Raw genomic sequence first — 27180 nt, forward strand, 5'->3', positions numbered from 1 at the left:
CAGAAAAAAGATCAAAGCAAAATGTTAAATTAATTCTGAAACACTGGGATACATTTCATCTTCCCTGCATGCTTTATTCTCAGGGGAGATTTGCTGTTTTTGTATCAATTTTGGAATAATTTTTATTTTCCTTTCTCAATTATCCTAGTCCTTCATGAATCTAACTATCCCAGGTGGGGAGAGAGACTATGCTAGAAGAAGGCTAGAAAGGCATCCTCAAGGTAAATTTTATAGTTTTCAACCACTATCGCTCTGGTGGCCTTTAATAAGTCACTTCAGGGACCTTTGCCACACAGGCACTGATTTTGCCAACGGTTTGCATTTGCACAGGTTCATCTTAGCAAACCCAATAACACTTTGCAAACTCTATTCTCAGCTTCAATATATTTCAAAACAATTCTCCTCATCACCCCTGATAGGATTCTACAGCTAGGAATGAAATGGAACAAATGCAGACATTCACTCTGGGGACGTATTCTGGGAAACAGCATAATATTTCTTGGAAAGGTAATTACCCCGAGCACTAGTCGTGCTTTACTTCCTTGTTTCAGGCTCTTAAAGTTTTTTCATAAATAGAGCATGTTAATTCTAAATTATAAGAAAAACAATTACATGGCTGGAAGTTAAACTATAAAAATAAAACAAATAATTACAAATCACAAATCTCACTAACCAAACCCCCAAACAAACACAAATCAAACTCTCAGAGTTGGGTGTCACTCTAGACTTACCTAATTATCTAATGTTATCTAATTTAACATTCTTCCTAATGTAGAAATTCATTACATACAATTCATTCATTACATTACAGAAATTCATATTATAAAATTCCTGAGAGTTATCCAACTTTTTGCACAAAGACAGTGACCATATTAGAGGGCAATGCTGTTTGAAATTTTTAAAATATTGAGCAAAAATCTATAAATCCTATCAGTCCTGGTTGTTTCCTGAAGCCACTTAAATTAATCCACTCCTTCTCTCATGTGACAGACTTTTAAATCCCAGAAGATAGACTTTATGTTCCCGTGAGTCTCTTCCCCTGGAATAACTGCTCATTATATGTAAAGGCTTCCCAACCTTTCAAAAGTTGGGTCCCTCTTATCCAGATGCAGTATGGTTGCCCTGAAGTGAGAATGGACTTTATTGAAATAAGCTGGGTTTCTGTGCAAGCACCATACTTGCTTGCTTAAGGCCACACAGTGAGCTAGGCAGGTAGCTTATACCTGAACCCATATGAGGATATAAAGGCTGAGAGATCGTAACAGTACATTCTCCACTGGGTTGTTGCCAGGCAAAAGTAAACAAATGTGTGCAAATAAAACTCATAAATGACATAAAGCTTATAAGGGCTGGAAAACAATGATGTTTCAATTTAGCAGTATCTTAGATTAAGTTCCTAGCCTTCCTGTAATACTCTAGATGAAAAGTGGAACTATTTGTCAGTTGATAAGGACACTAATCTTCTAATGAGAACCAAGGATGAACTTGCCCCACTGTTTTTATTTTTAATTCATTTTTACTGGAGTATAGTTGCTTTACAATGTTGTGTTAGTTTATGCTGTACAGTAAAGTGAATCAGCTATACATATACATATATCCTCTCTTTTTTGGATTCCTTCCCATTGAAGTCACCCCAGAGCATTGGGTAGAGTTCCCGGTGCTATACAGTAGGTTCTCATTAGTTACCTATTTTATACACAGTAGTGTATATATGTCAATCCCAATCTCCCAATTCATCCCACCTCCCCTCCTCCTTGGTATCCATACATTTGTTCTCTATGTCTGTGTCTCTATTCCTGCTTTGCAAATAAGATCATCTATACCATTTTTCTAGATTCCACATATATGCGTTAATATATGATATCCCACCTGTTTTTAAAAAACAGGTCAAAACTTCTGGCTTGTATTGGGCTTGTGGTCAATTAAAATCCTGGATTACCCACATACTATGCTGGGAAGCTTGGTCTCTCCCATTCTGTATCTTTATACTTTTTGTAACTAGATGCAAGAGTTTCCATTTTTCCTTACAAAGTATATCTTTTCAAAATTTGAGTTAAATTACCTTCCAGCTTTGTGTTATAGACACATTTGATAAAGTTGCTTTTTACATCTTCGTCTAAATCTGTGGTAATAAAGTTGAGTAGGTCATGGCCAAGGACAGAGCCTTCTGGCAAACCTCTAGAGCCCTTTCATCAGGTTGATTTGAACATTAATAAGCTCCAGCAATCTAAGAACGTTTAATAATTGAGTCTAAACTCCCCCCATTTTGTTTACAAGGACATCATAAGATTGTCCGTCAGAAGTTTTGCTGAAATCTGGATACAGTATGCCATTAGCATTCTCTTAGCCTATTTTATAAGCATACAAAATAAAAAATGAGGATGGCTTGTGCACCAGTCAGGGTGTAACGACGCAAACAGAAACAACTTAAAGCTTATCTAGCCAAGGGAATTTAATGCAGGGAATAAATTAATTACACAGGTCACGAAGAACTGGGATACCGAAACAGCAGGTCGTGAGGTAACCCAGGGATTAGCAACAGCAGGAAGGCACAGTAGGGACAAATGGGGGAAGGAGTGTTACGAAGCCCAGGGGCTAGGCCCCTGGTGGAAGATGGACCTGTGGTGGGCCAATCTGGAGGGAGCTGGATACATGGACGAGATGATGCCTTTGCTTACTCCCACCCCCCCTCACCCCTTCCCTACACATCCCAGCCTCTCTCTTCCTCCCATCCCCTAATCTTCTGCCAGTGTCTCCCACTGGCTGAACCCAGCTAGAAATCAGGGGACACAGGAACCCAGGAAAGGCAGTCTGCAGCCACCTGGGATATAAGCCAGCATACAGGGTACAGAGATTCTGGGGAAGCACATTAGACAATAACTTTGGGGGGTGGGGGGAGACTTCAATAATTCCCAGTTTTCATCTTCTTTTCTATGAGTTCAAACATGATTAAAAATAATTTTTAAAAGTTTCTAGGAATTAATAGTCTGTATTTTCACATGACATAAACAGAGCCCAGGAACAGCTATGGATGTAGTAACTCTTAGAAGATGCCATCACTCTGAGATGTGAACAAATTTTATTTTGAGAGGCAGTTCCAAAAGGCAGGGGTTCTAGAGAGATTGTCTATGACAACACACTGACTCTGCCACCAATTAAGCTCCTTTTCTCTAAACCGTCCTGTGCCTGTTTCTCAATCTACAGAATGTGGATGTTAACATAGTACTTGCCTTAGGAATACTGTGAGGTTCAATGAATTGCACATGTATAGTACTTAAAATAGTGTCTAGCACAGAGCAAGAATAATGTATTGTGACAACCATCCCCTTGGGGCTTAATGTCATGTAGGATAAATGCTGCCTATTATTAGTAGTAGTAATATTCGTACTGTGTCATTAACAGGACATCATAGCCCTGGTAGACTAACTGCTTTGCTCCAGTTTTTCATTCTAGGGTTGAATGATTCTATATCCGCGGGGAAAACCATATACAACAAAATCAGATTCAGAAAGATCTTAAATCAATTATCTTTCAAGAAGCAACTCTTATTAAAGATATAATCAAGCTCAGTTCTACTTTTGGGTACAAGCATTATCTACTCACATCTACTTTGGGGTCCATATATCAACACTTTAGTGGGACCTAGGAAAGCACACACAAACTACATTATGTACATATACATGGAGTGCACATAGAGAAGCACACAGTGGACACAAAAGAACATAAATCAGTGTGAACTCAAGTGAATAAAACTGCACTGTGGGAAGCACAGAATTAATGTCTGCTATTAATTAGCCAACTTGCCCTTAGTAGAGAGAGGGCTGGTTGTTAATCAGGCCTTGAAACAGAACATGCCTTAGTAAATGACAATTTATTCTTCTGTTATTATCTTAAATTGAACAATAACCGTCTTTAAAAGTGAGAACAGAAAATCATCTGCAGGACACCTTCTGGATGGAATTCCCAAGGCTGTATTCAAAGAAGTTAAAATGTTAATGTTTTCAATCAAATGCTGGGCATAAATATTTGATATATATCGTCTATTCCCTCAGGAACTACTCTATTTTTAACAACTGTAACGTCCGGGGGCAGGGGCACAAAATGTATCCTGTTCACCTTTGTATTCTCCTCCAAGAATATCCTAGTAAAAAAAATGAAGGCATTCAACAGATAATTGTGTTGAATTGAACGGTTCATTAATTCCGAGGTAAATGATGAATCTAAAATGCATTCTGATTAATACCAGGAAAGAGTTAACAAGTCTATAAAAAACAATTCTAATTATGACCATGCTGCTGTTTGGCCTAGACCAGTGATCACACTGTCCTTAGTTACGGTTCCCAGGAGGACCAGTGAAAACTAATCACCAATATTTTAACTTTACCTCTGACAACCGAAACTGCACTGAAGTTTCTTACTGTTTCTCGTAGTCAGAGTGGCCTGATAGTGATGTGCTAGAAGAAATGTAACTCATTCCCAAAAGAAAAACAAAAATCATTATGTTGAAACCCAGATCCTTTGGATGTACACGTGGGACAGACATATAAAAGACTATCCTCTTCAAAATGACTGCAAAGGAAAAAAAAATCAGTAAAGATGCTGAAGGGATGAGATAAAATGGAGGGATTATTTTTCATGTCCCTGAGTTCAGGGAGGCTGTCATTTTCAGTTCAGGTATGACCACACCTTAGGTTCAGGGTTTGTTATTGGGTAGTGGCTTTAAACACACAATAAATCTGTGCTGCACCAAGCTTTTATCTCTTTAAAGACATTTAAAAATGTATTCCTTTCTACAAATGTTAAGATATTGATTCATTTCTTTAATGTGTCCTGCTTTAAAAGACTGAGTGAAATGGCCAGTGAAAAATAATTAATCGTGCACTAGATGACAAGTAATACCACAGAAGAAGATGCCCTTAACTGGTACAAAGAAATGGGTAAGTAGTTCCAAAATGTACCATATTATTTCACTCTTGATTATATTTTGTCTTTGTCTGTTATAAAGGAGCCAGCTAGATTAAGGCAGTATGCAAACAGACCCACTGACATTAATCAAGAAGTTTCCATGTCTAAATTTCTGCTTTTTAGTACAAAACAAATGTTTTGCAGCCAAGGTGTGTTTACAATCATTTTGTACTGGCTTATTATCTGCCAAAACAGTGTAGACATAACCCTAGGATGGCATTTCGTGGTGTTTTTCCAAGATGTGCATGTCTCCCATAATTAAATAGAACCAGAATGTTTTTGCCATAAAAATATACTGGCTGATGGTTTCAGAGAATAAAGAATAGCATCACTGCTAAGATAATTCAATTTTCTTTATTATAAAAGATAACTGGTCACAGAACAGTGGTCTAAGTGTCTCTCAGCACTAAAATCTGTGCATATTAAGTAGCTTACTGTTTGGTTTGCTGAAACAATTAGGCCAGGTGAAATGGTGGTTTAAATGTTTATTCACTATTTCTTCAGAAACTATACCATTTCTGAAGAAGACACTAGATGGAGTGGGGATGGCCTTTGCTCCAAAAGGCCATTTACTGAAGTCTCCCCAAAAGGTGTTAAAGGAAGTCATTAGGTGCATTCCTGTATTTCAGTTCCTACAAAAGGAAGTTGGAGCAATTGGAAATAAAACGAAAAGTTTTAGAATAGGAGTTTTCTAAAAATGACTTGCAACTCAGCACAAAAAGGAAAGAAACACACCACTTTCAAACAAAAGGTCCCCTCTAATATATCGTTAAGTGTTAGAATTCAATTTTACGATAAGAGTGCAGGTGAAGCTGAGAACTTGGGAACTACATGTTGAGATCCTAGGCTTCAGGGGGTTACAGTAGGGTGAATGCACATCAATGATATGAGGACACAGCAGAACACTTGACTGGAGTCATACCTCAGTCAAATACCACCTATAATTGGTAGTGGGGGGGGGGGTGAGATTTCCTACTTTTTTCAGTATAGTATAGAATTTCTGTAATTTTAACATAACTCATCTTTTCTTAAAGTGAGCCATAATTTTCCATAAGATTTAATTTTTATAGATACTAGAATAAATTCATCTTTACCTACCCATTTGACTTGAATTATAAGGGTTTTTTTGCGAATTAGAACGCAAGAAAAATTAGGGTGTTGAGGTCTCTGAAAATGTCTTCATCTTTTTTTTAATAAATAGGGTTAATGACAACTTTTCCAATTCCCTTGGACCCACCATATCTACAATCTTGCTTTTTATATATATGAAGAGTATGTCTAGAGAGATCCAGCATTCTCTTTCTTCAACTTCCCCGTAACAGATTATCAGTTTCACAAACTGAGATAAAGAAGAAAAGTACAACACAGACAAATCCAGCAATCCTGGGGTGACTGTTTTTTACCTTTCTTTCTTCTGTGCTCAGAGGAACATGGGTTTCTGCTTTCCAAACTCAACTGTTTACCTAGCTGGCAGTCCCCTCGTGTTGACTCTTTCAGTATTGGATTTTTTCAATTATCTCTTCCCCCTCTTTCACCTCTGCTTTTCTACTTGTGGGGCCCCCTCTCGGTTCACAAACATCCAGGTTTCCTGAAGTTGGGCTCCAAGATCAGGGTAAACTTCTGGAAGCCGTTCTTTTCCCACACTCAGGTTCAGAGCTGGAGTTGTCTCGGACTCCCCTTTGCTTTACCTCTCACATTGACTCGATCACCAAATCCACCTGAATCCCCTGCAGCCTCCCATGCCCACCGCCAGCTCCCCAGATGCTGGTTCTTGTCTTCCCACACCCAGACGTCCACAGAGGCTTTCCGCTCTGTTCTACACAGCTGCCAAGTGAGTCTCTCCAAGCGCTGCTCTCACCACGGCACACCCCTGCTCCAAATTTTCAACCGCCCTTCATTATTTTCAAGTACAAATTTCTCTGCTTTTACACTAAACACCCTCCCAATTCTGACTTGCAGCTACACTCTACCTTCACCTTCCATATATCTCCTAGCACAGCCCTCCCCTCTGCCCAGCTGGTCTACTTGTCATCTACCTATTTCATGTTTGCCTGCCTTTATCTCTTTGCTCTATCTCCCCCATCTCTCCACTGAATTATGCATAAATCACAGTCTCTACTGTGTTTTGATGGTTAGGTATAAAGGGGTGTGGACAAGTGTAAATGGTTGTTGGCAATGACTCTTGGACTCAGAGTCGGGGCTCAGTAGGGAAAGGACAGGATGGTGACATTTGTACAGCAAACACCTCTCTAAGGGGGCAGCCATTTATCAGCTCTGACCAATTGTTCTCATGCAGAAAGGCTGGTCCAGTGTCTCCAGACCCTCTACATTTTCAAGAGAGGTCAGAGTACGCATTTATTTGAAATCTATAATTTTAAAATATTAGCCACTAATTCAAATGTAAAATATGATGCAGGTCAACAAATTGTGGGCCAAAGAAAGCATCTCTTAACAAAATTGGATGTGGCCCAAAGGATGCTAGTTTCAACCTCTGTTCCTCAACAACCCCTTCATCAAGGACCATCTTTCTTCTTGCTCTCTCCCCTGTGCTGGGCTCCCCAGAGCACGCCAGTTGATATTAATTTCTCCGTTTCCTGGTTTTACACGTTCACTTTGGTATCACTCAAGTTGAACTTCCTCATTTCATTGCATGCTTTCCTGTGAAACCACTTGCACCATTAATTTATTTCTTATCCCTTAACTTTTTATATTTTATCTCTTTGCAACTGGAGAATAAGTTCCTGGAGAACAGGAGGCATACACTGTAATTTCCTACAGTCCGCACCGTATCTTCCAAAGTGTATTCACAAACAGGCACTTACTTATTTAAGGGTGTAGGATGTATCTTGGCAGTTTCAAAAGTAGAATCACTTTTAAAAAAGGAAATATCAGCTCCATTTCTTTGACAGCAGTCTTGAACAATCTGTCATCTTATTCAGCCATACACATATGTGTAGGAGTAGGCTGTCTTCCACAGAGACTTCTATAACATGCAAACTCCTATAACAAGTAACTTGCACAGTCTTTTATATTCATCTAAAACAAGGTGACAGAATAGCACAGTGCCGAACAGCCCCGGCTCTGGAGAGACTGACTGGGTTTCTACGGAGGCTCTAACATTTCCTGTCCACATGACCTCAGGCAAGTCACAAAACCTCTCTGTCCTTTTGTTTCTTACTGTGGAAAAGAGGAATGATAATAGTACTTACCTCAAAGGACAGGTGTGAGAATTCAGTGAGTACATATGAAGTACCTAGAAAAGTGCCTAGCACACAGTAGATAATAAATGTCGGTCAGGGCTTCCCTGGTGGCGCAGTGGTTGAGAATCTGCCTGCCAATGCAGGGGACATGGGTTCGAGCCCTGGTCTGGGAAGATCCCACATGCCGCGGAGCAACTAGGCCCGTAAGCCACAAGCCACAATTACTGAGCCTGCGCGTCTGGAGCCTGTGCTCCGCAACAAGAGAGGCTGCGATAGTGAGAGGCCCGCGCACCGCGACAAGGAGTGGCCCCCACTTGCCGCAACTAGAGAAAGCCCTCGCACAGAAACGAAGATCCAACACAGCCATAAATAAATAAATAAATAAATAAATAAATAAATAAATAAACCCAAAGTTTAAAAAAAAAAAAACCTTAAAAATAAATAAATAAATGTCGGTCATTATTATCTTACGTTAGATAATAAAACTTACTTGCAGATAAAAAAATTAGAAGTAAAACAAAGAGTAATATTTTTAGGCTTATGCTCCAGCCTCTCATGGCACTCCAAACACCAAAACTGGATCTCAAGGTAAGGTCTTCCTAAACCACTGATCTCAGAAGAAGGCTCACAGGTTATCTCAATGTACATCCATATGCAGGTAGCTCGAACAACCTCGCTGTTCACAGCACGGAGTAGGCCCTCAGAAACTACTGTTTGTTAGAATAAATGAATAAACTGCACCACTTGTTGTACTAGGCAATATTAGTAACAGATATCTTTAAGTGTAGAATTTTCTTTACTAAAATGTACGGATAAAGATGTTTCTGTGTGCTCTCCAACTATAGCAGTTATAATACACAATGATCTCCAGGAGGATGCTTTGCTATTCTTTATGTGACCTGACCTAATTAATTTCAAAAGGAAAGGAAACACAATACATTATAGCACCTGTGCCAATGAACTGATTAACTGAACAGTATGAACCTCATGGAGGTTCAAACATAAAGGACTGTATTTTTTACAATTCCCTGACCTCAGCAGCACAATGCCAAATCTCCCTTCCTAGCTGGAGTAGATTCCTGAAAAATACCTGGAATAGATTCCAGAATTTTCAGGTCACTTTCAGCTATTAAAAATCCACCCAATTTAGGGCTTCCCTGGTGGCGCAGTGGTTGAGACTGTGCCTGCCAATGCAGGGGACACAGGTTCGAGCACTGGTCTGGGAGGATCCCACATGCCGCGGAGCAACTGGGCCCGTGAGCCACAGCTGCTGAGCCTGCGCGTCTGGAGCCTGTGCTCCGCAACGGGGGAGGCCGCGACAGTGAGAGGCCCGCGCACCGCGATGAAGAGTGGCCCCCGCTTGCCGCAACTAGAGAAAGCCCTCGCACAGAAACGAAGACCCAACACAGCCAAAAATAAATAAATAAATAAATTTATATATATATAAAAAAAAAATCCACCCAATTTAAAATGCCAATCAAATGCCTGAAGCAGACCCTTCCACCAGAGCATCTCCTGGCTTGGGGTGCTGGGAAATGGGGAGCGGTCCTTGCAATGCCCAAACTGAGAGTGCAGGCCAATCTAAGTCTCCTTCTATCTGCTGCCAGCCTCCTCCAATTTTCTTTTTGCCTGCTGAAGTGGGTGTAGGGCACAGCAATAAATATATGCCTACAATATTTCTTGCTTCTCTCCAAGAGAAGAGTTTTCTTGCAAGCAACAAATCCTGTCTTTGGGAGGGCTCCTCATTCACTCCTTCTCCCATGTCCACCCACCAGAATGGAGCTAGGAAGGATGAATGGTTAGTTCTGGGGCTGGTTCCTGGCCCTTCCTTCATAAGACATATAGCCTCTGGTTGAGAGGACAGAGGAAGGAATGGTGCAGGTAAAACCAACTGTGCATGGTTATGTCTTTGTCTGTTCCTGCTAACTCCACATAAGACTGAATGACCTTGATAGAGATGCCAAGGACAGAGACAATATACAAAATATTCAACAGGCAGGGGTGCTAAATGATCAGAAGGGATGTGGTCTCAGGGCTAGAACAGGGTGCTGCAGGCCCCTTGCTGTGCTGTCCAGTCGCTAGAAGGATAGGGGAGACCTGGGATGCAGCAGAGTTACTGCAAAGGTACTCAAGGGGTAGGGTCCCAGTCTTTTTACCAACAATAGGAAGTATTTTGTATTTTAGTACCGGGACAGCTGTCCTGGTGCAAACAAGCTGAACAACACTCCTGTTTGTGGGAGTTCCTCAGAGTGTCCTCAAGTGAGAGATGTGATGGTCCCAGGCCTGCCCTCTCCCCACGACCATTCCGTGGCCTCTTGCCTGATCAAGCTGAACTACCTTCTACTTGTTTACTTGGCCCCTGGAAAACTCATGCATCTTTGCAATGCCAAGACAGTGCATCAGGCTATTCTAAGTCTCTCCCTGCTGCTGACTTCCTCCAGTTCTCTTTTGGCCTGGTCAGAGAGGTGAAGGGCACCGCAGTAAATCAACGTCTAAAACATTGCTTGCTTCTCGCCAAAACATGAGAAGACACTTCTTGCAGTACGACCCCTAGTCTTTAACAGGGGTTCTCTCAGAGCTGTCTTCACTCTGCTTGACAGAGGTCAGGGGTGAAGAAGGGAAAGAAGCACTGCCTGCTTTCCTCCACAGGACAAGGAGAAAAGCCACAATATTCCAGATGACTGCCAAGCCCATGATAGCCCCACCCATGGGGTTAGGGTGGGGACGTGAGGGGAAACCCTTGGAGTGGTAGAAGGGATGACAGCTGGAAAAGGCTGTCTCTTTATGAATCCCAAGAGAAGAATCTAGCCCAAACTGAAGGTGGCTTGTTGATTGCTTTCCCTTTAGAATGTGTAAATTTAAAGCTGTTCCTTAGGATATCAGACAACGGCATCAATTCTGGGCCACAGGAAAAATCCTCCTCAATATCCTGTCATACTTATTTAAAGAGGTACCCAAAATAATTAAATATTATACTTTGTTCAAGAAAAAATGAACATCAAATACACAAGGAATAAAAAATAACTGAGGAAGCATATTTCTACTGGTGATTATTTAGAGATGCTGATTAATCCATTGTGCACATATTTATATTTAATTATAAACTGGGAAGGCTTTAGGATGTTATTCTAAAACACACTCTATTAGCATTATGGCATCATATTCATGTGGTACAAATAATAATGTGAGAAGATTTTCTTGGTAAATTATTTTTTACCAACCCTGTTCCATCAAAAGCATATTATTTTTTCTTGGATGTTATAAGAAACTAAGTCTGAGTATAAGCTGATTTGCTATAATTGGAATAGGCTTATTGCAGTCATTTTACCCCTTTAAATTATGATACCAGCATTGAAACATCTGTTAAACCATAGCATCTGTTTTATATTTGGGATGCATCCTTACAAATTTGAAGAGTGTTCTTTTTAATGAGCTCTGATTTAATGGGGAATCCATTTTTTTGTGACTGTTATGCCAAAGAAAGAAAACGAGAAGACAGATTCATTGCTCTAGCACCCCGCCCACAGCAAAGCACCTCTAAGGTCCATACATTTCTAATACAAAACTATTTAATAAACAAGTATTCACACTGAAAGCTAGTGTGTTTTATAAATCAGTGTTGTTTAATATTTAAAGGACCATATGGATATGTCTGTATATATGTACATACCCCATCCCCCTGGAAACGCAGAAAGGGCCATATTCATCTTATTTAAGAAAAATGATCACTTCTTTCAAATAAATTATCTTGACAATCTATATAGTCTTAAAGATACTGGACAAATTTATGACCTCATAGTCTCCCTGTTTACTAAGACACGTTTACAACTCTAAAGGCACACTCATTGCCAGATCTTTATCATTTTAGCTCTATCAGAAACAGTACTCTGCCACTGACTTACCCAGTTCTTTTAAAAACTATTCCCTGTGGCATTCCTAATTTTTCTAGTCATTCACAGCCCTCTATTTGAGTCTGAATTTCTCTTATACAAGAAGCATGTCAGCTTCATGTCAGACAAAAATGGATTAGTTTGTCCCACTATTTACATACTTTACTGTTTCAGGCCTTTTTATTTTTATATTCCTAATTTGGATCCGGCTGGACTTTAAAAGCTTAATTTAAAGATATTTAGGGGGAATTCCCTGACGGTCCAGTAGTTAGGACTCAGCACTTTCACTGCCGGGGCCCGGGTTCGATCCCTGGTTGAGGAACTATGATCCCGCAAGCCACGAGGTGTGGCCAAAAAAATAAAACTTAAAAAAAATAAAGATATTTAAAACTGCTAAATTTTTATGATACAAGCTACCATAAAATTTAGAAAATGACAGGTTGTCCCATTAAGTTCAATAAACACTCAAAGAATTTATAAAAGAACCATATCACAAAAAAAACTCAGAAGGAACTCATTGGAAGGAAGCCAGAAAAAAGAAGAAAAGGAAGTTTAATATAGAGATTTGGGGTCACTCATTTTGTACCTCCTAATTTGTCTCACCAAAAGAGAAAACTGCTACAATAGTGTCCTGGCACTAAAGCCATTTCTCGCACAAGTCCCAGTAGGGCAGATCGGTCCAGCTTGGCGGAGGAAGCCTTGTTGCCACCCGTCCCAGCAATGACCACTCCCGGCATCTTCTCCCCCCCACCATCCCCCGCCAAGTGAGGGCTCTGTCCTCCTTAGGCTTTACAAAAGCATCTTTTCTACTTTGCCAAAGGAGTAGTAGCATTTTACACCCACGTCACATCAAATGTACAACTGATAGATGCTACAAAACCAGACTTTAGAACACATACTTTGAGTTCTTCACTGAAAACAACCCCCAAATTAAAACATCAACCACCTAGTTTAACGGTAGTGCCTTCTAGGGATTTATAGATATCACAAGAGAATCAGAGAAGAGGAAAATGACCTAGGCCATTCTTCTCGGTTTAGGAAGTACTTACTTAACCAATCTGAGAGAGACAAAAACGGACCTTATTTTAAAATACTGCCTGTGAAAAAGATTTTGCAATTTCCCTGGGTAACCTTTTTCAATGCTTAATGACTTTTCGTAGAAAAAGTCCACTTCCTTAAGTTAAAGGTTAACCCTCTCATTGTTGAAAATTAGATACAACACACTTTATGGTCACAGGTGAGATGGTACAGTTTAGGGAACACCGTTACGATTAACTTCATTGTGACTTTGACCACTGCAGATCTTATCACAACATATTCTTAGAACTTGCCTCTGCCAGTTGAAAGAGTGCAGACTTTCCACAGCGTTTTACAGGTTCAGCACCGCCCAACTGTGAAGTGTTCGAAGAAATCTATATTGAAAACAATTCACATAAAGAATATTAACTGTGATATCAGAATTTTCGCTCCCCATTCACACACATTCAGGAACTTTCCTTAGTTTAATGAGAACGTCATTGCTCCCAAGTACCAAATAACTTTAAATGTGTTACGCTTGGGATTATAATTTTGAAACCAATTTTAGTAAATAGCCTCAAAAATAGTAACAAAAAAACAGGTGTGGCTTGGGTGGTTGTTGTATGACAAGAGTATTATTATCTTGAGTATTCCAGGCCCTAAATTTAACTCTACAACCTTAAAACAAGTTATGCATTTCCATTTCCATATAAATACCAACTCAGCAACTTGCCACATAGGAAAGAGATTTAATGTTATTTTATATTTACCAAAAAGCAATTAGTTAATTTTTTGTTGAAATATATTTGGAATCACTGTGAAAAGACAGCCAACAAGCCAGTCAACAAAATTTTTTTGGAGAATCCAATATAAATGTGCTAGGCAATATGACAAGAGCTGGTGAAGCTAAAAGTTTTACATAAAACACTGGCACTGGCTCTGAGAGTATGCTCTAAAGTACACAAAGATTGACAGTCAAGACCACAAATCTCAATAAGCCGTACAGTTAAGACCTAAGTTGTAGCACATCAACATACACACAACATTACATCGTGACTGCATCCTCTTCTGCAAATTTGGTTCAACAGCAGGCAGGCACTAATAACAATGAACAGCACTGTCCTTTCTCGTTTTTATATGAAAACTTAATTTTCAATTTCTAGCTTAACTCCATAAAGAATTGAGAAGGGCATACATTCTTAAAGATCTTTACAAAGTATTCTTCTCCTAGAGAAGTTCTGTCATCATTAGAGCAGCTAGCTATGGTCTAAGCTTTTAATATTCTTTGTGATTCTGAATTCTTTCTCAGTTTAAGACAGAGGTATTTCTCAGTTCAGTTTAGGAGACAAACCTACCTTGTGACTATACCCTTACAGGTGACCCCAAGACCCCCAGGGAATTCTATGGCACTGTCAGCCCCAGAAGAGACTGGGGACTTACTGCTAGAGAAAATTCTCCCTAGAACACCTGCTGGATAAGAGGCAAATATTTAATAAGCTACCTGGGCCACTCAGAAGGGACTAGTTTAAGACAGTTTTAAGGAATTTTTCTTCCTGGGTACTATCATTTTTAAAAGAGTCCTTTCCTATTTATCCCAATCACTTACTTTTTCTTTAGAAGATCAACTTAGGGGCTGAATCTTTTTGAAGATTTTCCTCTAGCTGAATTTTCTCTGATATATGCCATTTCTCCTTTTTTAGACAAGGTGAATTCAATTACTAACCTTATCACTAGACTAAGAGAAATAAACACATTTAATACAATCACTGATTCTAGTGACTTGGGGGAAGGAAGTACTGAACATCAATGCCAGTCCCGTGAACCAAGGTTGTATAATAGAAAGGACATGGCTTTTGTGTCAGACAAACATGCCTTCATTACTTCTTGCTGTGTGGACTTAAGCAAATAATTAAGACCTCATCTTCACCTTCAAAATAGAAACAATACCTGCCCCGTATTAATTACTTTTGTGAAGGTTAGATGTTATGTTAGTGAAGAGTTCGGCACAGTGCTCAGCCCACATTATGCTCTCAATGAACAGTACAATTATTAGTAATAAGGATTTATCATTGTCAACACTAACAAATAAACTCTTTTAGGACACTTCCAAAAATTAGTTACAGACTGAAATTAGAACAGAATTAAAAATTGCAATGGCAGAGGAGAATTATTAAATTTAATAATCTATAAAATATTAAATGTGTCACATAATCATACGATACCCTCAAGAGAACAACAAGCTGGGTGACGCTCCCCTACACAGCCCGACACTGTTTTCTAGCTCTTCCACTGGCTCCCTCTGCTGTCGCTTTTGCTGCTGCAGGTTTTTGTTCCCTGACGCTGTGGGGGTGTGTGTGTGTGTGTGTGTGTGTGTGTGTGTGTGTTCACTACCACGAAGCCTGTCAAATGCCTGCACGGCACACCCAGAGGCTCAGCGTCGAACTTCTGACCGCTCGGATGTATTACCTGCCAGCTGCGTTAATGCACAGCTGTTTGAGTCGAGGCTTGAGAATGGTTCCTTGCCTTGCAAAAGAAACCATCACCTAATGTTTAGTAAGAACTATTTTCCTCATCACTTATGGGAGGATTTTTACCTATTTGTTGGTACAGGGCAATATTTTAAATGCTCAAGGTTGCTGGAAGCCTTATTTTCAAAGGATGTTAGGGGACAGTCAACATATTTTAGCAGTCCAACGTTTCTAGAATCACCTAACAATAAAATTTTCATAGAACAACTTAGCGGTAAGATATACTTTCTAAAAATGTCTTTTGGCTTCTTAATTGGGGGCAGGGGGTTGAATATATGTTAATGTCTGCAGCACTGGGCATAGCTGACCTTTCTTTTGAGAGTCTCCTCTGGATTTCCAATACTGCAGAGTCCTTGTTTTCCTACCTCTCAGGCCACTCCTTGCTGTTGTTCTTTGTTGGCTCTCCTTTCTATAGAGAGCACTTAAATGTTTTCCCTCAGGGTTTTGTCTTAGGGCCCCTCTCTTTTTCTTTACACATTTTCTCTCAGTAATCTCATTTACGCTGATGGCTTCTAATATAAGCATAGCTTGTGTAATGCCAATTTGTTATACCATTGTTCATTTCCCTGTTTGTTTTCTTTTTCTATTTAAGAGACATACACATCCTTTGAAGTAAGAATAATGTAGCTAATACATGTTTTTCAATGACAGGTCAGCTAGTGGTGGGAAGTGTGTGTTATGCTACCCTCCTGGGTAGGGGGCAGTAGTGGGCCATACTGCACAGTATGTTCATGGCTATGCTTTTCATTTTCCTCAAGTTGGATGGTGCTTGCTAATCTGTTAACTCCACTGTAGTCTCTCCTCTGCCTACTGTGGAATGTTCTGATAAACAGGGTGGGTGTTCAAAGTATGTGATGTACAGCAAAAGCGCCAAGAAAAATTATCACCCTGGGTGTTAAAACTGTTAATTTTATAGCTGACTGAGGTAGGGGAGCACACCAAGGAAAGAGGTGGTAAAGATCAAAAGCAAATTAGCTGGAAGGCTTTTGCAATTGTGAGGGGTATCATAAACACTGCAGCCTGGGAGGAAATGACTAACAATTGTTGAGTGAATAAATGAATCAGAGAACAAATGAACAATATGAGATGATTGGTCTTCCTTACCTTAAAAGAAATATTAACACTTCCAATAAACCATGTAAGACTTTCACACTGATGAGCTGCAGCTTGAGTATATGGAGTCTGTGTTGAGTGTAATATTCCGTAACATACTGGGCATTCCATCATGAAAATGAATGCGTTAAATGTGCACCTATTGCTTATATCCAATTGTGACGATACCTTGGTGAGATTACGGTTGTATTTATATTGGCAAAGTAAAAGCCTTCTAAGGAAAGTTTTAATGTTCAAATCTATTTGTCTAAGTTGTCCAGATTAGCTCCCTGTCTTCAAAGTAAATATGCAATTTTTCAACGCAAAGATATACTCTAGGTGTGAGAGTCAGACACACGGCAGAGAAGAGGATATGTGGACCAGGCAAGGCTTCCAGACTCGTTAAATAATGGAAGACAACAGCTCCCTTCTGGCATTACATTTGGTCATTAGTCTTCAGTAAACGAGATCTAAACAGTGACAGATGTGTCACTCTACCTGTAAACAACAAAAAATGCAGATAGGAAACTCACTTTGACCAACTTAATGGATCAGAGCCTGGAAACAGAGTGATGGCTCTTCAGAAGGGCCAAGTTGAATCTAGATGAATTATGAGCATCAATACAGAATGGGAGACAGGCTGAAATGCGAGGAAAACAGGCTCTGCACTCTATATTTCTTTCTAGATCTTGTAAAGCAGATGTATCTTTCTCCCTTTAAACATAAATATTTATGAGGAACCTACAAACAAAATGTTCTTTATTCAATTTTATGGTTCCACGCAGGTTACTTCAGTGGGTTTTAGGACTATCAGATTTGGTTAAGAAGGAAAGATATCCTTCTCAGCTTGTGAGACGGAGACCCAAGACATAAAAGAAAAAATATTTTCAACTTAAAGAAATGCCCAGGGCTTACTGTTTTTTTAAAAACTGCGTTTCTAGGATAATTGTATTACATGATAAATGACCAATAGCTAATGTCTTCCTAGAGTTATGAACACTTGTAAATGAAATTAACGTGAATGGGCTCTAAGAATTTTGCAAGCCTGATCTTAAAGTGATATTACAAAGCTAAACATTTTTAAAGAGTAAATTGTTTCCTAAATTATACAAACACCTACTTTTCTCTAAGTGCACATAATAGGACTGAGAATCCCTCTGAAAAGGGATGAGGGGTATAAAGTGGCCCATTGGGTAAATTTCTATTATCTGCCCATTGCTTCCTCACTTAACCCTTTCCCTGTAAGGTCCCAGAGATACCAGAAAGTGCCTTGCCAATGCTGATTTAATAACCTGCGGTAGAAATTGCAAACTACAGAGCAGTGGTCTCAAACTGCGGTTCCCTAATAGGAAACTTGTTGAAAGTGCAAATTCTTAGGCCCCACTGCAGACTTAATAAGAAACTTTGGGGGTGGGGTTCAGCAATCTGTGTTTGAAGAAGCCTTTGAGGTGACTCTGGTGTATTTTAAAGTTTGAGAAACTCTGCTATAGACTAATTAGAACAAGAATTTCAGGAGTCTTTGTGTTTTCTCAAAGGTGATGGGTGTTTTATGAAATAATTATAAGAGTTTTAGGGATACAATCACAGTAATTATAGGCTATTCTATTTCTACTGCAATAGATATGCTCATAGCAGATTGTAGTAGATACTTTTATTAGTTCATCTAGTTAGCTATTGTTTAGCTTTGAATAAACCAGCCCAGTACTGGGCTGACAATATGGTCAGATCATAACATGAAAGAGATTGAAATTTCTCTTGAGTCAGCTGAGGAAAGCGACTGGAGGTCACAAATATCCTTAGAGAACCATGTACTGTACTTTTCTTGTATAATCACATATAACATTTACAAGTAAACAACTAAGTATGTAATAATTTAATTTGCTTAGGAATTGTTAGGGCTCTTAATTGTCAACCTATGCAAAATATAACTGGGAAAAATAATATACAGAGTTGAGAAGGGGAACTGTATTTGATTCTAGGGCAGAACATTTTATTTTGGTTTCTCCATCATGCATGCCTTCCTCTGTTAATGATGCCTGAAACAACTCATAATAAGTTTTCAAATTAATTTTTTTAAAGCTTCCTCAAATCTTATAAATGCACAGTCAAAAACCCTCAGAAGACAAGTGCCATTGAGGAGAGGAGTAACATCTGGAAATGTCTCCCTGCACAACTCCTCGTAAGTAAGAAGAGGTTCTTCCCCAGAAAAAAACTTTCTTTTTGAGGAGTGAGTGTACTAAGCAGTAAGAACAAATTAATTTAAGAGAGTTATGGGATCTCACTCTCCAGAATCACAGGACAGTGGCTGTTACACCATCAAACTGGTTCCTCAGAGCTGCCCAGGGCTTTGAGGCGCTTAATAAATCTGATGGTGATCTCGCTTAAACAAGAACCACACTCTGAGTGGCAATACCTGTTAGAAATGCATCAGCTGAGGTATGTCATACAAACATTTTTAATTAAATTGAAAACTCATGGTAAATAGTGCATATGTAAATATCAGATGTGTCAAAGACGAGCCACTACGTTCTGATACTCATGCTACAGAGTGTAGAATTTAATCAAAAAGAATACATGGCAAATAAATTCTGTTTTGAAGGAGCTGTTTCTAAAAGGTTGGATGGGACTGCTCAGGTACCAACATTAAAAATAAAGTTATAGTCATCACGTCAAAATTCTTTTTACCTTTGAAAAAATTATTAGTATCAAGTAAAAGGATGTCAATGACTAGAGGAAAGCAAGGAAATATTAAACAAAACTATTCCCCAGACAATGAAAAGAAAAGCCTGTTTATCATAATGAAAAATTATGATAAAATCTTAATTTATTCAGATTCATGAAGCAAATTGTTCTTCATGAAATGATACCATTATATGATATTTTTGTTACCAGTTTTATAGAATAGCCCTCAACGAGTAAAGCAAATACTGTGGCAGAGAAGCCTAACAGATAAACAGGCCAGAGGGTTGGATCAAGTCATGGTGGTTGACACAAGTGTCCAAAGAGGAAGCAGCATTTTTTTTTTTTTTAAATGTAAGCGCTAAAAGTAATTTTTTTCTCATTTTTGAAGTAAGATGCTGGGTTTTCTCTTGCCAAAAGGATATCATTTTACATTTCATTTATGCAGCACTCTTTATGCAAATGAATCAAAGTGATTCAATACATCAATATTAAACAGAACAGTCCTGCTTGTCATTTTCTCTCAACCTTATAAAAAATTGCTTAGTTTATTTTATGCATTTTTGGTTGAAATTAATAAAAAGGAAAATGGAGAAAGACCTAAAGCAGATGGCATCTTATTTTTACAAAAGGGATATATTTTATTATTTGTCATATAGTGCTCATTAGAAATGAGCATATGGTTGAGGCCAGGGCTTTTGTGGCAAATCAAGCATTATCAGATTTGCCTTCTCATGATACCAACCAAGAAAATACTCTCTAGTGTGTACTCTCTCTCTCTGGCTGACAATCCGAAGAAATCTAAGATCCTGCATGAGCTGACCTGACCTAAGCCCAGGGTTAAACGCTAATAAAAATACTGGCTGAAGCTACATCACACCCAAAGCTAAGCACTGATGATCTAACAGGTCCTATTCACCCCTGCATTCACTGTGAGAGTTATTCATCAACTACAGCATCTATTCACTATTGGAAAAATTTAATAAATTGGAATGCTATGGCCTTCACGTTGACAATTTTCCTAAGCTTTTAAAATAAGTTAAAAACAAGGCAAAATGAAATAAATGAATTACTGGAAAGTGTGTATTCTGAGTGAACTCTTTAATGAATGCTTGTAAAATGGGTATAAATTCTGGAGCTGATCTGTGATTAGAGCAAAGGCAGCAAAAAGCAATAAGTAGCCTCCCATGTGTATTATGTTAGTAATGGCAAGAAGCATGCCTAAAGTTCTCTATATGTTATAAAATTCCATTCCAATACTTCCTGAGCTCAATAAGTTTTCTGAACCCCATGTGTGTGTATATATCTATATATATATATATATTTTTTTTTTTTTAAAAGAAGGCCATACCTCTGCAAACTGAAACTATAAGACACTGATGAAAAAAATCAAAGATGACACAAACAGATGGAGAGATATACCATGTTCTTGGATTGGAAGAATCAATATTGTGAAAATGACTATACTACCCAAAGCCATCTACAGATTCAATGCAATCCCTATCAAATTACCAATGGCATTTTTCACAGAACTAGAACAAAAAATCTCAAAATTTGTATCGAGACACAAAAGACCCCCAGATAGCCAAAGCAGTCTTGAGGGAAAAAAAAGGAGCTGGAGGAATCAGACTCCCTGACTTCAGACTATACTACAAAGCTACAGTAATCAAGACAATATGGTACTGGCACAAAAACAGAAATACAGATGAATAGAACAGGATAGAAAGCCCAGAGATAAACCCACACACCTATGGTCAACTAATCTATGACAAAGGAGGCAAGGATATACAATGGAGAAAAGACAGTCTCTTCAATAAGTGGTGCTGGGAAAACTGGACAGCTACATGTAAAAGAATGAAATTAGAACACTTCCTAACACCATACACAAAAATAAACTCAAAATGGATTAGAGACCTAAATGTAAGACCAGACACTATAAAATTCTTAGAGGAAAACATAGGAAAAACACTCTTTGATATCAATTACAGCAAGATCTTTTTTGATCCACCTCCTAGAGTAATGGAAATAAAGACAAAAATAAACAAATGGGACCTAATGAAACTTCAAAGCTTTTGCACAGCAAAGGAAACTATAAACAAGACGAAAAGACAACCCTCAGAATGGGAGAAAATATTTGCAAACGAATCAACGGACAAAGGATTAATCTCCAAAATATATAAACAGCTCATGAAGCTCAATATTAAAAAACCAACCATCCAATCCAAAAATGGGCAGAAGACCTAAATAGACATTTCTCCAAAGAAGACATACAGGTGACCAAGAAGCACATGAAAAGCTGCTCAACATCACTAATTATTAGCGAAATGCAAATCAAAACTACAGTGAAGTATCACCGCACACCAGTTAGAATGGGCATCATCAGAAAATCTACAAACAACATATGCTGGAGAGGGTGTGGAGAAAAGGGAACCCTCTTGCACTGTTGGTGGGAATGTAAATTGATACAGCCACTATGGAGAACAGTATGGAGGTTCCTTAAAAAACTAAATATAGAATTACCATATGATCCAGCAATCCCACTACTGGGCATATACCCAGAGAAAACCATAATTCAAGAAGACACATGCACCCCAATGTTCATTGCAGCACTATTTACAATAGCCAGATCATGGAAGCAACCTAAATGCCCACTGACAGACGAATGGATAAAGAAGATGTGGTACATATATACAATGGAATATTTCTCAGCCATAAAAGGGAACAAAATTGGGTCACTTGTTGAGACGTGGATGGATCTAGAGACTGTCACACACGAGTGAAGTAAGTTAGAAAGAGAAAAACAAATATCGTATATTAATGCATATATGTGGAACCTAGAAAAATGGTACAGATGAACCGGTTTGCAGGGTAGAAATTGAGACACAAATGTAGAGAACAAACGTATGGACACCAAGGGGGGAAAGCGGCAGCGTGGGTGGTGGTGTGATGAATTGAGAGATTGGGATTGACATGTATACACTGATGTGGATAAAATTGATGACTAAAAAGAATCTGCTGTATAAAAACATAAATAAATTAAAATTCAAAAATCCAAAAAAAAAAAGAAAAGAACAATAACAACAAAAAAGAAGGCCATACCTCTGCAAACTGAAACAAGGTTGATGCTTGACATTGTTTTGAAGGAACATCAGGGTGGGAGGTACCTGAAGATATCTGAAAGGAAACAAATAATTTTTAAAGCGCAAGTACATTTTACCATAACAGACTAATAGATTCTGCCAAATATTTCCACTGTACACACAGATAAAGATTAAGACATGAGTCATCACCCTCAATCCCTCTTAGAAAAACAGTATCAATGATAAACGAAGACAAAGGCCATGTTTCTAAAAACACATGTGGAAAGAACAAAGAAGACTGAGTTTGGCTCATTTGCCATGTCTCTTGAAAGGGTATCAGATCTGTATCAAACAGCAGTTGAGGACACCTGTAGAGATAAATTTCCTTATTTCAGTGAATTTTCTAACATATTATTAAAAGTTGAAAGCTGCAAGTAAATCTCTCTCCTCCCTACAGCACTCCCCTCAAGCTGTTCTCTGCTTTGAGACAGCTGTGAAACAGGGTTGGAGAAGCAAACCATGTGGGTCAGAGGATCTGGGACTGAATCTTAGTTCTGCTACTCACTAGCTACATGACCTTGGGCAGCTCAGCTAATCTCTCTTGAGATTTATTTTTCCCAACTGTAAATTGATGATGATGATGATAATCCCCATTTTACAGGATTATGGTAAGAAGAAAATAAGCCATAGAATACACTGCCAATACACAGAATTCTAGAATACATAGAATACACTACCAAAACTCAATAAATTGTTTATTGAATATGAACAGCATTTCTTTATTTTATAACACCATGCATCCTCCCATCCAACATACACACACACCTATGCCCCTCAGGTGTCTGACAGTGGATAGAGGATTCTGTCACACCATCCTTGCTTCAGCTAGGAGAACTTTCGTTTCTATTTGGTGATTATGATAGCCTCATTAAAAGTTTGCTCTGAGGGCCACATGGAAATAGTTTTTAGGATGTTTTGAGAGCAAGGTCAGTTATTAATTTTGGTTTCAAAGTGAACAAAGTTTCTATCCAACTACAAACTAGGGTGAAAATGAGTCACAAGAGCAGAAAGCCTGAGCACTGTAAATTCAGCCCATTTCCAGTTCCACAAAAGTCTTTTTCTTCAATTAACTGTGCTCACCGACTCCATCAAAGGGAACTTACTAAGCAATACATGCAGCTTGATCATGACTCCTCAATCCCAGGAATCATTTTTTCATATTAATTAAATTAAGTTGTTTAGAAAAACAATGGAGCCAGTTGGTGATACAATATCAAAGTCAATTTTAGGGATAAGAAAGAATTACAAGAGAGCCTGATGGAATTATTGACTCTATTCATTGCTGAAGGCATTAGGAAAATTTTAATTCCACCATATCTTCTGCATCAGACAAATAAGCATTTTTAGAACAAATATCAGTAAGAAGAAAAAAAGATCTCCCAGATCCTATTTAACAAACTAGACATACACAAATTGTCATAAATGGCTAAGATCTAACCAAGTACTTTGAAAATATTTCAGGGTAAAGATGTAGAACTCTTCTTGGTCAAACCATGAAACCTATCATTTCAAAAGACCTCCGTGGGGTTTCCCTGGTGGCGCAGTGGTTGAGAATCTGCCTGCCAATGCAGGGGACATGGGTTCGAGCCCTGGTCTGGGAAGATCCCACATGCCGTGGAGCAACTAGGCCCGTGAGCCACAATTACTGAGCCTGCACGTCTGGAGCCTGTGCTCCGCAACAAGAGAGGCCACGATAGCGAGAGGCCCGCGCACCGCGATGAAGAGTGGCCCCCGCTTGCCGCAACTAGAGAAAGCCCTCACACAGAAACGAAGACCCAACAAAGCCATAAATAAATAAATTAAAAAAAAAAAAAAAAAGATCTCCGTGTGCAAGCTGTGAGAGACTGCAGATATGAATCCACAAGGATGTTCCTGAAATCCTGGGAATTATAAACTGTAGGTCTTACTTCAGACATGACTTTTCACTCCTACCAACCCTCTATAAAAGTTAAAGAAAATAAATGGTTTGTGTAAGAGGAAATGCCTGACCTACAATATATTTCTTCAAGGATTAAATTAGACAGTGAACAAAACAGAACCAGTGGTATAAACAATCTAGATTTTTGAAAAGCATTTCACAAGTTTTTAAACAAAAGGATGTTTCTCCGAATTAATATTGGGATAAAGGAGATGTTGACATGAATAGGGAGCTCCCGAAGAAATATTAGATTAGGGTCAGGGATCTCGTTGGAATCTTTGGTTTGCTGTAGTACCCCAAAAACATGCACATGTGTCAACACAGCCAAAATTTCATGTGAAATTTGAGAGATTTCACTACATCTTTCACCAGGGATCACTGGTTAAGTATCTCTGCTTTCAAAGTTGAGACTAACATTATTTAATATGTCTAAAACTACTGTTTAAAAGGGAGTGCAGACTGAATCTGCTATTACATTAAATTCTTGAGGAAACAATATAAAAAACAATTGGAATTCATGGCACATCTCACAGAGAGCAGAAAGGAAAGTGATAGATAAGGAGTATTATGTGAGCAAATATATATTAAAACATTCTGGTGATATCAGCAGGACATTTAGGCATATAATAAAGAATGTCATAAAATACCTAATATGCCAGTGTGAAAAGTAATTCTGCCAATGAAATGTTGAGAACCACCAGGAAAGGACACTAGAGGAGAAAAAAGTCTGAAACTAAAAAATATGCTCTCCTTTGTACAAAACTGTACCACAAGGGGCAAACATTAGGAAGGATGACAGTGTGAAAGAAGGTCTAGTGAAAGACAATTAGAATGATCAAGGGAAGACCATGTGGTTTAAAGTTTAGAAAAAAGTAATCAATGATGGCTCCATATTGAGTTCTAGGGTAAAGGCAGATATTTTGGAAAGCAGTCTTAACCTTTAGACTTTATATCAAGGATAATGTGCTTTTTCTACATCATCTCTGAATATGTCAGAGACATACTGAGCCAAACAGGTTTGACACAAGATATAAGATTTTGAAAACTGCCAACTGCATGCTAAAGTTTCAATTAAGAGAAGTTTACTTAAAATAAATACAAAGGAATGCACAGCCAGTAACCATGAGTCAATTCTGTCCTCTGATTTAATACCTGACAAATCAATATCTTATAAATGACTAAGTTCTAAAAAATAGTTCAATTATATTCTTAACTTTCCTATCCATGAATAAAAATTAGTGATGAGGTTTAAGTGCAATAATATTTAGTATGAGTTAATAACAAGCTTCTATAAACATATTTATTCCTTAATTAAGAGACTCTAAAGTTCCAGAATTTGATACTATTTTCCCTTTTATGATTACTTGAGCTAAGAACGCAGGGTTCTTCTTTGCTTTAAGTTACTTTCATCGGCCCAAATTTAAGCTCACTTTACAATTTCATTAAGTATAAATTGTAATATATTACCTCCGCAAACTGAAATAATGGTGACTTCTGACGCAATTCAGAGGATTCTGAAACATCAGGCCTGCAAGTGCCAGAGGATATCTGAAACAAAGAAAGGTGGTATGAGGCATCACAAGAATAGCTTCTGGAAGACAACAGAAGACAAATGTCACGTAAAACATTCCTATTTGAGGAAGGAATGGTTTTGACTCCCCAAATTTGAGGCAGTACTGTGACAAAAAGGTAGTTATATTCTGCAAAGTCTTACACAAGGTTTTATCAAGTTTTATATATTCATTCAACTACTAAATAATGCCATAAATTGTAGGAGATAGACAGGACACTGCATTTCAGAAAAATTACTATTAACCAAAGAGAAATGTCTACAATGATGCCTATTTGATCTCTTGGCTTTCTGCAACCAAATCCAAAGAATATCTACTTCTTCCATGTTCTGTGTTTCCCCACTATTTCATATAACCTGAGTACATGAAAACGCAAATGAGTTTCGATTATAAACCTTTTGGGAAAACAAAACTAAGGTCCAATTTTTGTTTTCCAGGGTTTTCATGTATTTATATACAAGCCCCAATCTTAGAAAAGTTAGTACTATTTTCCTAAGAGAAATTTCCTTTATAATATATTCTTGTATATTATTTACGACACTGGGTAAACATCTAACGCTCTACAATCTTTACCTGTGATTTTCATTATTAACAATAGTTACAGAAACACCACTGATTTTTTAAAAAATTCTTGCTGTTTATCAAGTACTATTCTCAGGATACATAATTCCTCTTTATTTCAATGTTAAAAATTGACCCATTTCTGCATTTGGGTGAAATAATAACTTAGGTAGTAGCCTATAATTCAAAAGTCATAGGAGTCATAGAATGTTAGAGGGGAAGGATTTCAGCATCCCTCTGATCTAACCCTTTTTACAGATAAAGGAACGTAGGACCAGACAGGTAAATGACATCTCTACTCCCCAACATTCAATAATCCCCTTTAATCCCCTAATAATTCTTTATTATTATAGCACTTAGCACTGACCACCACAAGACATAAATATGTGTTTATGGTCCATCTTCTCCCAGAGATTTTGTTTAATGCGGAATCCTCAACATTGCCTGGGCACAATGTAGATACTCAAGTATTTGTTGAATCAACTAAATCAAAATTGACAACATGTCTTCCAAATACCAAAACAGTGTGTCCCCTCTCTCTCCTTTCCTGAATGACAAGGTTAGAGAGTCTTAGGGAACAAGTTATCTTTCACTTTAGAGGAAAAATAAAAGTTAAAAA

General features: G+C 38.3%; 1 protein-coding gene across 9 annotated transcripts in view; it reads right to left on the bottom strand.

The window, feature by feature from the left end:
• BBX (BBX high mobility group box domain containing) overlaps window positions 1-27180 on the bottom strand; it is a 286046-nt gene that overhangs the window by 37830 nt on the left and 221036 nt on the right. For all 9 annotated transcript variants that reach the window (XM_059921202.1, XM_059921201.1, XM_059921206.1 and 6 more), the window contains 3 exons: window positions 25897-25977; window positions 22471-22545; window positions 13387-13467 (listed from right to left, as the gene is read on the bottom strand). In XM_059921202.1, the coding sequence (XP_059777185.1) occupies window positions 13387-13467; window positions 22471-22545; window positions 25897-25977 (237 nt within the window). The remainder of the gene's footprint in view (window positions 1-13386; window positions 13468-22470; window positions 22546-25896; window positions 25978-27180) is intronic.

Source organism: Balaenoptera ricei, chromosome 4 (genome assembly GCF_028023285.1).
Source record: "Balaenoptera ricei isolate mBalRic1 chromosome 4, mBalRic1.hap2, whole genome shotgun sequence".
NCBI classification, from domain to species: domain Eukaryota; kingdom Metazoa; phylum Chordata; class Mammalia; order Artiodactyla; family Balaenopteridae; genus Balaenoptera; species Balaenoptera ricei.